The sequence below is a fragment of the Uranotaenia lowii genome, chromosome 1, assembly GCF_029784155.1.
Source record: "Uranotaenia lowii strain MFRU-FL chromosome 1, ASM2978415v1, whole genome shotgun sequence".
In the NCBI taxonomy this organism is placed as follows: Eukaryota; Metazoa; Arthropoda; class Insecta; order Diptera; family Culicidae; genus Uranotaenia; species Uranotaenia lowii.
In genome coordinates, this window is record NC_073691.1 from 63,330,247 (window position 1) to 63,344,340 (window position 14,094).

General features: G+C 39.8%; 2 protein-coding genes across 2 annotated transcripts in view; one reads left to right on the forward strand and one right to left on the reverse strand.

The window, feature by feature from the left end:
• The window catches only part of LOC129738567 (uncharacterized transmembrane protein DDB_G0289901-like), a 189,203-nt gene that overhangs the window by 121,977 nt on the left and 53,132 nt on the right, over nucleotides 1-14,094 (reverse strand). The gene's annotated exons all lie outside the window — the stretch shown is intronic.
• Nucleotides 12,587-13,166, forward strand: LOC129738570 (uncharacterized). Its single transcript, XM_055729803.1, has 2 exons — nucleotides 12,587-12,849; nucleotides 12,917-13,166. Exons 1-2 carry the CDS (start codon nucleotides 12,737-12,739, stop codon nucleotides 13,140-13,142), a joined length of 339 nt encoding a protein of 112 aa, XP_055585778.1. The 5' UTR covers nucleotides 12,587-12,736; the 3' UTR covers nucleotides 13,143-13,166.

Genomic DNA, 14,094 nt, shown 5'->3' on the forward strand with positions numbered 1-14,094 from the left:
GATGTTTTGATCCCGTGGATGCCATCAACAGACTCGAGCATCTGTGATCCTAAATAAATTAGAATGCATCTGTGTCATCCATCCATCACAACAAAACTTGATTGGAATCGAAAGTTTGTAAGTTTCACGACAACTGGACAACTCAGGAGCAAAATTTTAAAACATTCATTGGTACAATTCGACGTGTTCACCCTTGAGTTAAAACACACACATCGCAGAAGATTCAGGAACATATCAAAAGAGGGACGCACAGGCTATTGTGGTATTTTATTACAGATTTCCGTTAGATGTCGCTTGAGGGCTTCCAAACCATCATGTCATTTAGAGCAAAAACCTGCTGAAACCAAAATTTGGGCGTGTCTACAGCTTGGAAAATTTACGTAGAATATGTTCCTGATACGTTTGACATTGGGTGATCTTCATTCGTTTAGGGATATAAATCAGCAGAGTTTGGCAATTCCGGGTAATTTCGACCAATACTATCATCGATGCGTGTTTCTGTTATCTGGTGGTCGGTATGTGTTTGTGATCCTTCTAACAACCAAAATTTGTCGTTCTGCTTCTCATGAATCCCCGCTGTATGGTGAAGAATCTTCCGGTAGAATACACAATATTCTCCATATTAGTTGGGGCTGAATCTTTCAGTAAAACGTCAAAGATTCCCCTTAAAACTCTTCTCGAAAGTTTTCATAGTGGCAGGTGTCACCACAGTAGCTCAAGGTCCCCCTCCCTCATATCATACTCTATGTGTTTATGCCATTTCTTAGCTTGTAACAAGGCAATCAAAGCAATTGCATTACGGTTCAAGAGCCCGTTTTTCAGTGTTAACAGTGTTAACTAAATGACGAGGGCTCTCCGAAAACAGTTTTATGTGCATCGCCATGTCCGTTTATCTATAAGCATGTTTTATATTTGTTTTCATTTATGTGACAATTTTGTGGCAACAACAACATGGTGATCGGTAGATCGCTCTTCCCCCATCGACCAGCACATAAGGTCACTTGGGTATCCCGAGATGGCCGAACAGAAAATCAAATTGACCACATCTGCATCAGCCGAAAATGGAGAAGGAGCCTTCTAGATGTCCGCAACAAACGAAGAGAGACATTGCATCTGACCATCACCTCGTCCTTGGCGAGATACGACTGAGAGTTGCGCGTGTTCAACGGCGCGAGGAGAAAGTCGGGTGTCGATACGACGTCCGCCGGTTGGAGAATCCGGAGGTGAGAAAGGAATACGTTGAACAGCTAGAATCCCGAGCCTCGGAGCTGCCGACAGACGGAACAGTCGAAGAACAGTGGTGTGGAATCAAGAATGCCTTTATCACGACGAGCCATGGTACTCTCGGTAAAGTTCGTGGAAGAAGAAGTGAATGGATGTCGGATGAAACTTGGAGGATGGTCGATGATCGAAGAAAGGCGAAAGTCGGAATTGAGCAGGCATGTACCGGGTCAGCCAAAGCAGCCGCCCGCTTACGATATGCGGAGCTGGAAAAGGCAGTTAAACGAGCTTGTAGACGAGACAAGAGAGCCTGGACAAACTCCCTAGTCGAAGAGGGAGAAAGAGCCGCCGCCAATGGATATATTCGATTACTTTATGACATTTCTCGCTGCCTCAGTGGTGCAAGGACTAATGCAAGAATGCCGCTAAAAGACCGAACAGGTCAGTTATTGACCGATCGAACAGATCAGCTCAAGCGTTGAACTGAGCATTTTGAACAACTTTTCCGAGTTACAAATAGCAATGGCCAACAGAACCCGCAACTCGAGGCGCCCACAGTAAGTCGCATTAATGGCGTCAATTCGGAAGCGCCTTCGCTGGCTGAAATAGAAGCGGCAATCAAAGACATGAAATCCAACAAAGCGCCTGGAATCGATTGCATTCCTGCTGAAATTGTCAGCGCAAATGTTGCACCGTCTTTTTGCTGACATCTGGGATACTGCAACATTCCCGGCCGACTGGATACAGGGAATCCTCGTAAAGGTCCCGAAGAAAGGAGACCTGACAGAGTGCGGTAACTGGCGTGGCATAACTTTGATCTGTACAACCCTCAAAGTACTCTGCAAAGTGATCCTGAACAGGATCCAGGAGAAAATCGACGCTACACTCCGACGGCAACAAGCTGGATTCCGATCCGGACGATCATGTGTGGACCACATCATAACGCTACGAATAATACTGGAACAAATCAACGAATTCCAGGACTCTCTTCTGCTGGTGTTCGTTGATTTCAAAAAAGCATTTGACTGCTGGAGTGAGACAAGCATGTATTTTGTCACCGCTGCTTTTTCTCATCGTAATGGATGAGATCTTGACTGGAGCGATTGACTGTAGACCAAACCGAGGATTGCCGTGGAATCCTTCAGCGGTTGAGCAACTGAACGACCTTGACCTGGTTGACGATATTGTTTTGCTCGCCCAAACACAACAAGACATGCAGAGCAAACTCGACGACCTCACCGAATGCTCCAAGGCAGCAGGTCTCAAAATCAATGTCGGAAAGACCAAGTCGATGGAAATCAACACAGAAAATCGTTCCAATTTCGTGGTAGCTGGACAACAGGTTGAGACAGTGGAGTGCTTCCAGTATCTTGGTAGCCAGATTACGCCTGATGGTGGTACCAAGAAGGACATCGAAACCCGGATCAGAAAAGCCCGATTTGCGTTTGCGAGTCTTCTAAACATCTGGCGCTCACGCCAAATCTCTCTACGAACTAAGATCCGAATCTTCAACTCAAACGTCAAATCCGTATTGCTGTACGGGTGTGAAACTTGGTGCACATATGCGGTGACGACGCGAAAACTGCAAGTTTTTGTGAATCGCTGCCTGCGGAACATCATCCGCGCTTGGTGGCCTGGCAACTGGATCTCAAACGTTGAACTTCATCGCCGGTGTCATCAAAAGGCGATAGAAATCGAGATTCGGGAACGTAAGTGGAGATGGATTGGGCACACGCTGCGAAGAGATGAAAACGAGATTTGCAGAGAGGCGCTTGATTGGAATCCAGATGGGCATCGAAGAAGAGGCAGGCCCAAAAGCTCATGGCGGCGAAGTCTATCCGCTGAAATCCGCACAGTTGACGCGAACCTTGGCTGGCAGCAAGGGAAGACGCTGGCTCCGGATCGCCAGCAGTGGAGATCTTTTATCTCAGCCCTATGCGTCGGTCAATCGGCGCCGAACCCTTAGGTAGGTAGGTAATTTATGTGCAGTTTGTTATAAAGAACGATCTATGTTTAATTGGAAAACATAACTTGAATATAAATGGAAATATTTAAAATTCCCGAATTCCATATAGATTTAAAGGGCTAAAAAGATCGGCATGTCGCAGAGCTACGTCCAGAATGCAAAAAAGAGAGCTGAACTACATACATACAAGGTACAGAACTTCCCAAACCGCGATGAGTAGCAACAATTGATGGCTGAAATTCGGGCCCGGAAGCTCTATGAGAAGATGTGGACGACAAATTTAAGAAGAACAAAATGTCGAAGTTCGCCTCCAAATATCTCGTTTGGCTGGCCATCTACTCTTGCGGACTGAGGAGTGACCTCTTCGTGACAAAGGGCACAGTAAATGGAGAGATCTACAAATCTGAGTACCTCGAGAAGCGCCTTTTATCGTTCTTGCAGTAGCACGGCGAAGCTCCGCAGCATGCCACTATCCAAAAATGTCCTGGAGTGGTATGAGGCCAATTCTGTCCATTTTATTCCAAAGGACTTGAACTCGCCAAATTGTCAGTACTTGGCAATAATGAAGCGGGAACTTCGGAAGATCAAGAAGATAGTCAAAGACGACAAGGACATGTTGAGAAAATGGAAAAAAAACTGAGAAACTGGTACGGGATGACACTGTAAAGACTTTGATGGAGGGCATTAAGCGAAAATGCGTTCAATTTCACACTCAAGGCTCCACGATTAACTTTTCTTTTGATTTTTTGAAGTAAATATGTATAAAACTACCCTAAAACTTTGGTTCTAAACATTATATGAAAATTGGCATGACAATTTCGATGTCGCAATAATTTCGTGTTCGCCCTTTATCCCCAAGACTGGCGAACAGAAAAAAATGAAAAAAATCGCTCAGTTATCAAATTGGTCTGATTGAATCACCGACCACTGCACTATGGGGTTTGAGGCGGCAAAAAGTCAAAAACTGAACTTTATCGGATCGCTTTTTTTTATTTTTACTAGTTATTGCGGAAATTGCACCTATTTAGACTCCTGTGCAAATAATTTCCACGCAGAAATATTTTCGCACTGACGCACACATAGACAACCCGTGTCAGTTTTCCAAATCAGCCATTGCTCGCTTCTGATTTTCGAATCACATTTCCAAACGGCATAATCGTTATTATTTTGGCGAAAATTATTATGAAATGCGAACCAAGGATTTTAATAACGAAAATTGACCTATCAACAAATGAAAAGAAACAACCAGAAAACAGAATGCATTCTGTACATCCGGGTACAAGAATGTAAGTGGAACAAATAAATCATGCATTATTCGGGCGTTTTTCGAATTACTGAAGAATTAGCCAAAAAATTATGGATTCACTGACCATTTTTACTGACACACCAGTCGCAATTGTTTTTAATTCAATTTTATCCAAAAATGTAAAGAATATCGATATGTGTCATTGTCTATGTATAAGTCTGTAAGCAGATTTTACTGCGCGCAAATTATTTGCCCGGGGCGGGGGTCTAAATAGGTGCAATCTGCGCAGTTTGTTGAAGACGGCAACGGTGCGTATGATAGTTGATTTTTTGGTAGAAATAATTTGAAGTAACTGAAATCTAATGTTGGTCCTTTTTTCATATAGTCCCTTTTCAACTTTTAGCACATGATAGTTTATATACAGAATGTGATGGTGTTAGTGAGTGCGGAATTGTTACCTGTCAAATCAGATTCTCTCAATAGTATAAAAATTCATGCAATTGACAATAATAACTTAATATTTGACTACGATATTCCCAGTTTTTCAACTCATTATCTTGAATACTGAACGCACCACAGACATCAGACTTTGAAAAATTTAAAAATTTATATGATGAAGAAAAAAATTTTAATCCCATATATTTCTTTGGAAAACATTTTTTTTCTTAAATTCGAAGTACACCATATGAAAGCTTATGTTGAAAGCTATCGTTCACAATTTTTACACACTAAATTGATCTAAGGTAAAAATGAGTAAATAAACATTTTTTTCAAAAGTCAAAACTTCAGGGCCTTGCCAAGAACAATCCCCGCATTACCCCATACTCTTTTCACTATCAAGATCTAGTTTAAGGTCCTTAAAATAGCATGAAAGAAATTCCAGGCACCTTAAAGCACCGTTTTTTGAGTTATAGTCAAAAAAAGCTAAAAATATCATGCAAATGGGTAATTTTTACCCATTAATGAGTATAAATTCAACAAAGCTGACGTAGGTTTGTCAAAAAAATGTTCTCATGATTGATCAATCATTTCACACATTTTTCTCTCGAGTTTCATGAAATGTGTTGATGATATTTATCATTTAATGATCAATTAGTCCAAAACTCAGATTTCAAAAGAAATAAAAAGTAGGGTCTGAAATAACACCAAGCATCCTACTTTAAAAGTTGTTTATACAAAAGTTTTGCATGAATTTAAGCGAAGACTTTTGTTAAAATAAAAATGAGAGTGGGATACAGTGGGGTAACTTCTTTTCCAGATGTCTGAACAAAGTGGAAAATCGTGATTTTTTATCACTTTCGTTTGCACCCGAAAACCGAAATTTTAAAATTTAAATTTTGCAACCTTATAACTCTGACCATACTGACTGGACACTCGATTTCGTTTTCTGGATAATTTTTCCAACAGTACGCAATATCGATTGCAGAATGCGCATTGATCGATTTGAAGAAATGGTATCCCTGTTAGAAAATGCCACCCAACTTTTAAAAAAACTGACAATTTCTACGATAAAATCGAGCTAAACAGGTATATTTTTCCTACAGGGCATTTTTGACACATTTTTCAGGTTCGCCACCTGCCGTCGGTATTGCGAACCTACAAAATCTGACAAAAAAAATTAGACAGAAAATGGTAGAATTTTTGTTCTTAGTGTCATGTCAGTGTGATCAGTGCTTATTATAAAATTTCATGTTTTCTCGAAGACTTTCATAGATATTTTTTTATAATTTTTTTTTATAAATCCGTGATTTTTCATTTTTTTTTATAAATCCGTGATCGGTATAATATTATGTCTAGTTTCTGGAATCAGCAGAAGACGGCCAGAAGTGGGGATCTCGAGTCAATTCGAGGTCGGACCATGATTCGTTAGAAGAGAAGTCAGGTCTTGAGTCGTAAAGGAAAGTCTTAGAGCATCGATACGCAAAGTTGGAAATAGAACGGATAGAGGACTCAAAACTGGACTCGTTGTTGGAACCTTATCCAACAACATTCTGTGAAAATCAACTGATGAAAATTAACTTCTGGTCCAAAGGTCCAGATTCAAAAGTTTGTGTCCAAATCTGAGTTAGGAAGCGGATTGAAAATCGAAAGTCAAACAAAAAAAATTGGAAACTATTCTCCGGCAAAAATCCGGTCTACTTTCCTAACAAATAACGTTTCCTTCTTAGTGTTGACACATTTAATTCAACTTTTATTTTCGGGAGCACCCAAATCCTCATTGAGCACACCACCAATAGTGGGGATCCAAAATTAGAAATCTACATAAAGACGCCATAAATCAATGCATGAAATTGGAATTTATGACAACTAGCGGCGATCAGACGACGACGACGACCACGGTCATTCAATCCAGTAGCATGTCTACTAGCGGAGTCGCCTCGTTCGTTCGACTGGTACTTAATAAATATGTTGAACATATCAGAGATCCCCTTAGACATGAGATGGTCCCACCGAATAAACGATAATATACGTAGCCATTTAAGTGACGCGGGTCTTCCAGATCGGTTATTTCGAACGTTTCCTTTTTTATTTTCAACCAGGCGGCGCTCTTTGGCCGAACCACACTTCTTCGCTTAACTTTTAACGAGATTGGACTGGATAAATATGCCATTATTATTTGGTGGAAATCAACTTCGAGCATCTGTGTCTGTGATTCAAAACATGATGAGGTGGTGATATACGGTAATCGGAATCTCCGGCTGATTGGGCCTGCAGCAAAAATTGAATCATTCTAGTGAGCGTTTGTAGTGCAAAACATGCAATTAACACTACATTAAACATCCATATTCAGATCAGAAATTCAAAATTCAGCAAGGAAGTTCCTAATATGCAAATTGACATTCACTTTTTCAACACTCCAACGCTTCTCGCTGATGAGTAACCGATAACAGTCACCATAGGCATTTTTTTTTTCAATGCTTCCTTCAACGGTATTTCAATTCATTCGGTTGCCGTTCCAAAACGATTGATTCAACCTGGCAAGGTGGTCGTGCGTGGTCAACCAGCGACAACTTCCTGCGTACGTTCGTAGGTACGCGTAAGACCGAATGAGCCATGTCCGGTCGAGGCCCGGCTTCGTTCAGTCAATGCAATGGTTTAACCGAGTTAACCGATATAATAAGTAAGTACCTGAGCCCCCGGGAGGAAAACGGGAGAAACCATTGATTTCTGCATTATCTTATTTCCATCGACATGTCTGTTAAGAAAGTAAGTAAGATGGAACCGGAATGGGCTTACAATCCCCAAGGAGAGAAAGAGTTGGAGTATAAGAGAGTCCGTCGTCAATGAACAGACTTTGTGTCTTCGATTGGCCGGCCGCAGCCAATGAGTGGAATAAAAGAGAATGGAAATCGAACAATCACGGTCACCTCAAAGACATTGTCGAGTTTCCTGGATAAACCGAAGATAGCTGTCGCTTAAAAGTCTCTTTCAATTACAGTCGAATACTTAATTTTAGCCAACTAATAACAAGAATGAAGCGATTTTCTACTTTTTCTAAATAAACTTACCAAAAAATACTTATGCCCAGGATATTACCTGCGAAATAAAGAAAAAAAATTGATTATTTTATTTAAACATTTGAAGAAGTAAATTGTTAAAAGGTTTAACAATATTAGCTTAAAAAACAAATTTCAAAGTAATCTAAGTACCTTACTAAGTTACCGAAGCAATTGCTAAACCTTATTCATACCACTACATTAGTGGTATGAATAAGGTTTAGCAATTGCTTCGGTAGCTTTTACTTTGCTCGAAATCAAGCAAAGCAAAAGCCCAAAGCATTTGCTTAGTTTGGTATGAATAAACATTTGCTTAGCAGATGTGTACTAAAGTCTTAGAACATAGCTTTTGCTTCGAAAAAAGAGCTATCCAACCAGCAGAATCTGAAATTTACTAAAGTTAAATGAAAGAAGACGATCAAAAAATTGAAAAGTACAGCTAAAATAGCCATGAAATCGACGGTGCGGGTGGTGGGTGTAAGAACGATCGGAAAAATTTAAGTCAATACATGCTCGTATGTTGATGTTTAAAGAAAATTGAATATTGTCAAACAAAAAATGGCTTAGCTTTTTAACATTTATCATAAGCTCTCCCACACGTTTTCGGATCGGGATAATCCAATATATAAAAAAATAAGCAATAGGAGCGCATCTTAACTTAGATGTTTTTCTTTTAATCATTGAATTATAAAAAAATCATATAAATTTGGGAGATCTGAATTATGTTTTAAATTATTACAACTTTCTTCCAACTTCAAGCCGATTGGGACTTCTTCCACTGTAGCCGGATTTTTTTTAATTTGAAATATTTACTAATTGATTTGTTTTGTTTCATCTTAGACGAATCATTTCATACAAAGACAGGAATGTGAAAAAAGTTGGGTTATCACTTCGACTGTTCTTTATCTATGTTGAAAATGCCTTTTTAAATTGTATTGAAGTGTACACCCATAGAAGAGGTAACAGAAATCCAATGCCTTTTAAGCAAATCTCTGTGCCGAAAATGCTCTGAAATGTGCACTGTGCCGAAGACGGTATGTTTGAAAAACCGTAACTGGCATAAGGACTCGGCTTCCAACCAAAATTATGCATGACCACTACATTCAAGCGAAACAAGAAAAACATTTTATGGGATTTCGTTCCTATTGGATAATCCATCCCAGAAACAAGAAAATAAAAATAATAACCACAGCGCCCGTAGGGAGAATCGAACTCAAACCACCATTCAAATCGTCTTACCAGTCCGACATCTTAACCAGTGTACTATTTTAGCTTCATGCAGGACGAGGGATGTTTGTCATAGGGTTTCTGCCACCGATCAATCACAAAAAAACGCACGACGGAGGCTTCCCGGCGTTTGGCCTCCTTTCATGGTATTCCTTTGTTTTGTGATGGAAACGGGAAAGGGAACGGGAGTGAAGGAAACAGGAAACCCATTGAATGAGAAATGTGTTTGCTTACTGCCTGCTATTACATACACACGCTACATATACACAGCTGCTAAAGCCGGGCAGCTTGGCCGGTGCGTGGTTGTTTGCCGGTGAATTGAAGGAATGCTTTTGTTGTTGCTTTTGCTATTACATACACACGCACAGCTTAGCCGTGGTTGTTTGCCGGTGGATTGAATTGAAGCAATGTTTTTTTGTTGCTTTTACTGCATACACACGCACAGCTAAGCTTGGCCGTGGTTTGCCGGTGCCGGTGGATTGAATTAGAAGGATATTTTTGTTGTTACTTTTGCTACATTCACACGCACAGTGCTCGGTTCGCTGGCTGCCTGGTGTTGGCCGGTATTTATTTCCATCCTTCTTCGCCTTGTGATGCGATAGGGCGGGACGTGAATTTGTTTTTATTTTGTTTCTTTCAGACATACGCAATTCGGTTAACATGGGAGATTAATGCCAGTGGGAGCAAATCGAATCAGCACCGGTCGCGTTATCTTCTTGTACCAATGATGCTTTGTAATTGACTACACGCCATTGGCACAGAGGCTGAATTTTGGGTGTAATATTGCTAATTTTATAAATTCATGACGTTGTTGAAGAATTTGTTTATTGGAAAAGTCTGCTACCAAGCATGCTTAGAAAATAAACTAATTGCTAGGAGATTTCTCGAGCGATTGCTTCAGATTTGGGCTTTATTCATACCAAACTAGCTTGTTCTAAAAGTAAAAGCTCCTGACTGAGAAAACAGCTGTCAGAAAAAAACTTTATTCATATCAACCGAAGCAATTGCTTTCTGCGACTGCTCGAATGCTCGATTTAGTTTAGCAAAAGCAATTGCTAGGGTTTTTTCATACCACCTATGGATGAATAAAAAACAAACATCAGACCTGTTCATGGAGTTGTTCAACTTAAATTTTGGTTAAACATAGGCATCCAAATTTTCTAACAAATTTGGGCATTTTGAATTTACGACAGATTGATTTTTATCAAAATAAAAATTACTACAATCAATTGGGGTTGAACATTTTCATTTCATGACCTGCTGCCTTTGATTGCAGTAAATGCTACTTGACAAAAAATTACAAATTACAAATTAATTGACGTCATCCTACAAAGAACTTATAAACAAGGTTTTTAGTCGGCGGATATAACTGTCTCAAAAAGTCTAAGATTCCGGATGATTGATATTCTTTTTGTACGATTTATTTAACGAGCGATCACTTATATAATCTAGAAAGCTTGATCTAGCTTCCAGGACCTCAAATCAAATTTTAGATACCTGATTGGCTGCAGAGTGAAATAATATCCACAAGAATTTTTTTTAATAAAAATCGGAATAAAAACCAGGTCTGAAAATATTTAGATTTAGAACAACGGTTTCAATTCAGGCTCAGAAATTCAGATTTTTCAAATTATTTCAAGCATCAACTTATGGTTTTAACACTGATCACACTGACATGACACTTAGAACAAAATTCCGTTCAAATTTTGGCTAGAAGCCTCCTACCGTCGACATTGCGCGGCAGCAATTCGAGCATAAAATTTTGACTTTGTAGCATGTTCTCCAAACTGTTCAGTCCGTTCGAATAGTCTGAACTGAACGATATTAATCAAATGTCTGGTTTAATTATCCAGCCGGGTTACAACATCGATCGAAGCGCTCCTGGTATCGACATTGCTCGTTATTTTTTCGAGCCGAAAATACCCAAAGGGGCGGGGGGGAGGGTGTAGTTACTTCAACGTATATGCGAAACTTTCTTCGAAGCAAGCAGGAATAAAAAATATCCCCCAAAAAACAGTTCTTCGCTTTGAACTTACCCCCCAAACGTAGATCTGCCACGATGGAGGTAGTAGAATCAGGTTTGCCAACATAAAAAATCCCCCAAAAAAACAGTTCTCCGCTTGAAGAAGAACTTGGCATATTGACGAGCTGTTATTTCTTCACAAACTTGAGTATTCAATATTGAACTCAAAAAATAACCTGAACCAGGATTGAAATGGGTTAAACAATTTTATTACATATTTTTTCAATTCTCGATGTTTTTACGAAAATCAGGACGATTCAGGACATTTTAGAGACCAATTTTCAAAATCAGAACAACGCGAGAGTTTTTGAAAAATCAGGGCGGTCTCTCAAAAATTAGGACAAATCTTAATAAATCATGACAACTGGCACCTCTGCCGTCGGCTGAAATCCGAGGGGGCGGTTGGTTTTGTCAAAAATCAGTACATCGCGAAGCAAAAAATCAGGATTTTTAAGGGCGGCACTAGATTCAAGAAAATAATACGCAACACTGCTTGGACTGCATGATAAAAGGCTAAATACAGGTGCATTAAGCGGGCCGTAGACTACACAAATGGCCTGTACAAATTCGATGATTCCACGACGATTGTTTGATCTATGCCCGCCCACACACTATACAAACATTTTTCACGCGAACACAAACGATTGCTGGCGAAAACAGCAACAGCAACAAAAAAAAAACCATCTTTACCACGGCTGGGAGGATGGTTTTTACCAAATATTTCGATCCCGACTGATTTTACTCCAACCGTTTGGGCGCTCATTCAAGCAGTGCCATACACTATGCAAATCGTGTTTACAGCGACAAAATTTCATCGAATTTCATCGCATTTGTACAAATGTTGTGTAGTCTGTGGCAGGCTTGGCAAATATCAACGTCATGAGGCGTGAAGCTGTGACTGTGAAGCCTCTTGGTCCGTCAAACTCAATTGACTGTTCCTTAACGACCAGTCACTTCGTTTGCCAGTCATTCATTCCCCATTCATTTGAAGCTAAAATAATAACCTAGTCAAGCAATCGCATTCAAGCGACCGATGACGAAAAAGAAACGCATTTATTGTTATTGTTGCTCCTGCCAGCAAGCCGAAGACGACCGAAAAGGAACAAGAAAAGCATTTATTATTATTGTTGCTCCTGCCAGCAAGCTCGTTTTCAGTTTTTTATTGCTATTGTTGCTCTCTGCCAGCAAGTCGTTCAATTAGTTGTACCTGCCGTCAGCAGCCGATCGAAGTGTGAAGAGATTTGCCAGTCACTCTCAGGAGAAATTTTGACCATGTGTACACTGCAAAAAATCGACACTTAAATCGTATGTTTTTCCACACATACGCTCCAAAAATTGTTCTACATATAGATTTCATTCGAGTCGAATAATATTTACATATTTTACACATAATTTTGATGTGTAAAGAATATATGGTGTGACTTTTTTAAATTAAGCGTGTAAAATTGTCAACAAATCATCGAATTTTTCTGTCGATGATTTCAAGTTTTCAAAATGGCGCAAATTAAGTCAATTTTGAGCAGCCGCCGCAATGGAGTCGGAAAGAAAAAAAAGGAATGCCACCGAACAAGGACGGTTCTCGACCCCTCTACTTGCGAAGTTGGATCGCGGCCAAGTACAACAGCTGGGCAGATCGAACAAACATCTGCTGGTCCAGATCTCGCCGAAGGTAAGTCCTCATTTCTAATCGCAACAAGAAAACAAAATTAAATTATAAATTTCGCCCTTCCTAACAGGATGCCGGAATTGAACGGTTCCTATGCAGATTATCGGGAGCTGACTCTCAATGAGCTGCATCGTCGACCTGATGTGGTGATGATCAACAACCGCATCGCCTACAAACACAAGGAAGTTGCGTTGTGGAAATTCGAGCATCCGGAGGAACCAGAACGGGAGCTCAAGGCTCGGAGTAATCAGTGTTATCCAAAAAAAATGTGTGAAAATAGTAACAAACTAGAATAAAATTGGCTTTGAACGTACTTGAAAGTGTTTATGTGTTTAATGTGCAAATAATTGAAAAATGATCTTTTAAAAGCAACAGAAAATTTTATCCATTGTTTCTTATTCTTCTTTTGTTGATTTTATTTGACCAGCATTATTTTTTTTATGTGTCGGTACACTTAACCATTCTATGTTTTTTGCTATATGTGTGGCACATAATCTTTATATGGGGAACAAATTGCAAAAATCTATATAGGCTCACACATAGCCACAATGTGTCGATTTCGTTGAGTGTAGGAGCTTCGCCACTCGATGATGGAGAAATGTTGATTGTTGTCGTGCTTTATCCGTCATGCGAGTAGTGAGGCTCCGTCAAATGAGAACAGTGCCAGTCGTTTGATGAAACAAAACTAATCGGGTCAAGCGTGACGGGCGAAATTTACCATCACTGGTCTGTGGCCCGCTTTAGACGCCTTAGTATTTGCAACAAATGTGAATATCGTCTTGACTGGAGTGCTCTTCATATCGAATAACACCATTTATCGTAAACGGATATAATTCTGCGCATTTGAAAAAAACTGAAGACAATAATTCCTACTTTAAAAAAAACTAAAATACAAAACACATTAACTGCCCAGAATTAGAGCCGGTCACGGTGATTATCATCTGAACCAAAGATTACAATCGGTTAAGTGAGTTTAACTTTTTTTTTTTTGCAGGTTCGATTTTTTCATAATTCTCATAATAACTCATAAATCATGACAATGGGCGATGGGCGCGCTCGCAGTCCCGGTATACGATTTCTCGTGTGTTAAACAGAGAGAGAAATAGCCTTCACTCCAATTTCACTCCGATTAGCTGTCATTCTTATGGAAATCTGTGTAGGAGTAAAGAGCAGGCTTTATTCTTTTTAGCAGGCCCAATTCCAATTCAGGAGATTTTGAAGACCAATTTTCAAAAATCCGAACAGTTC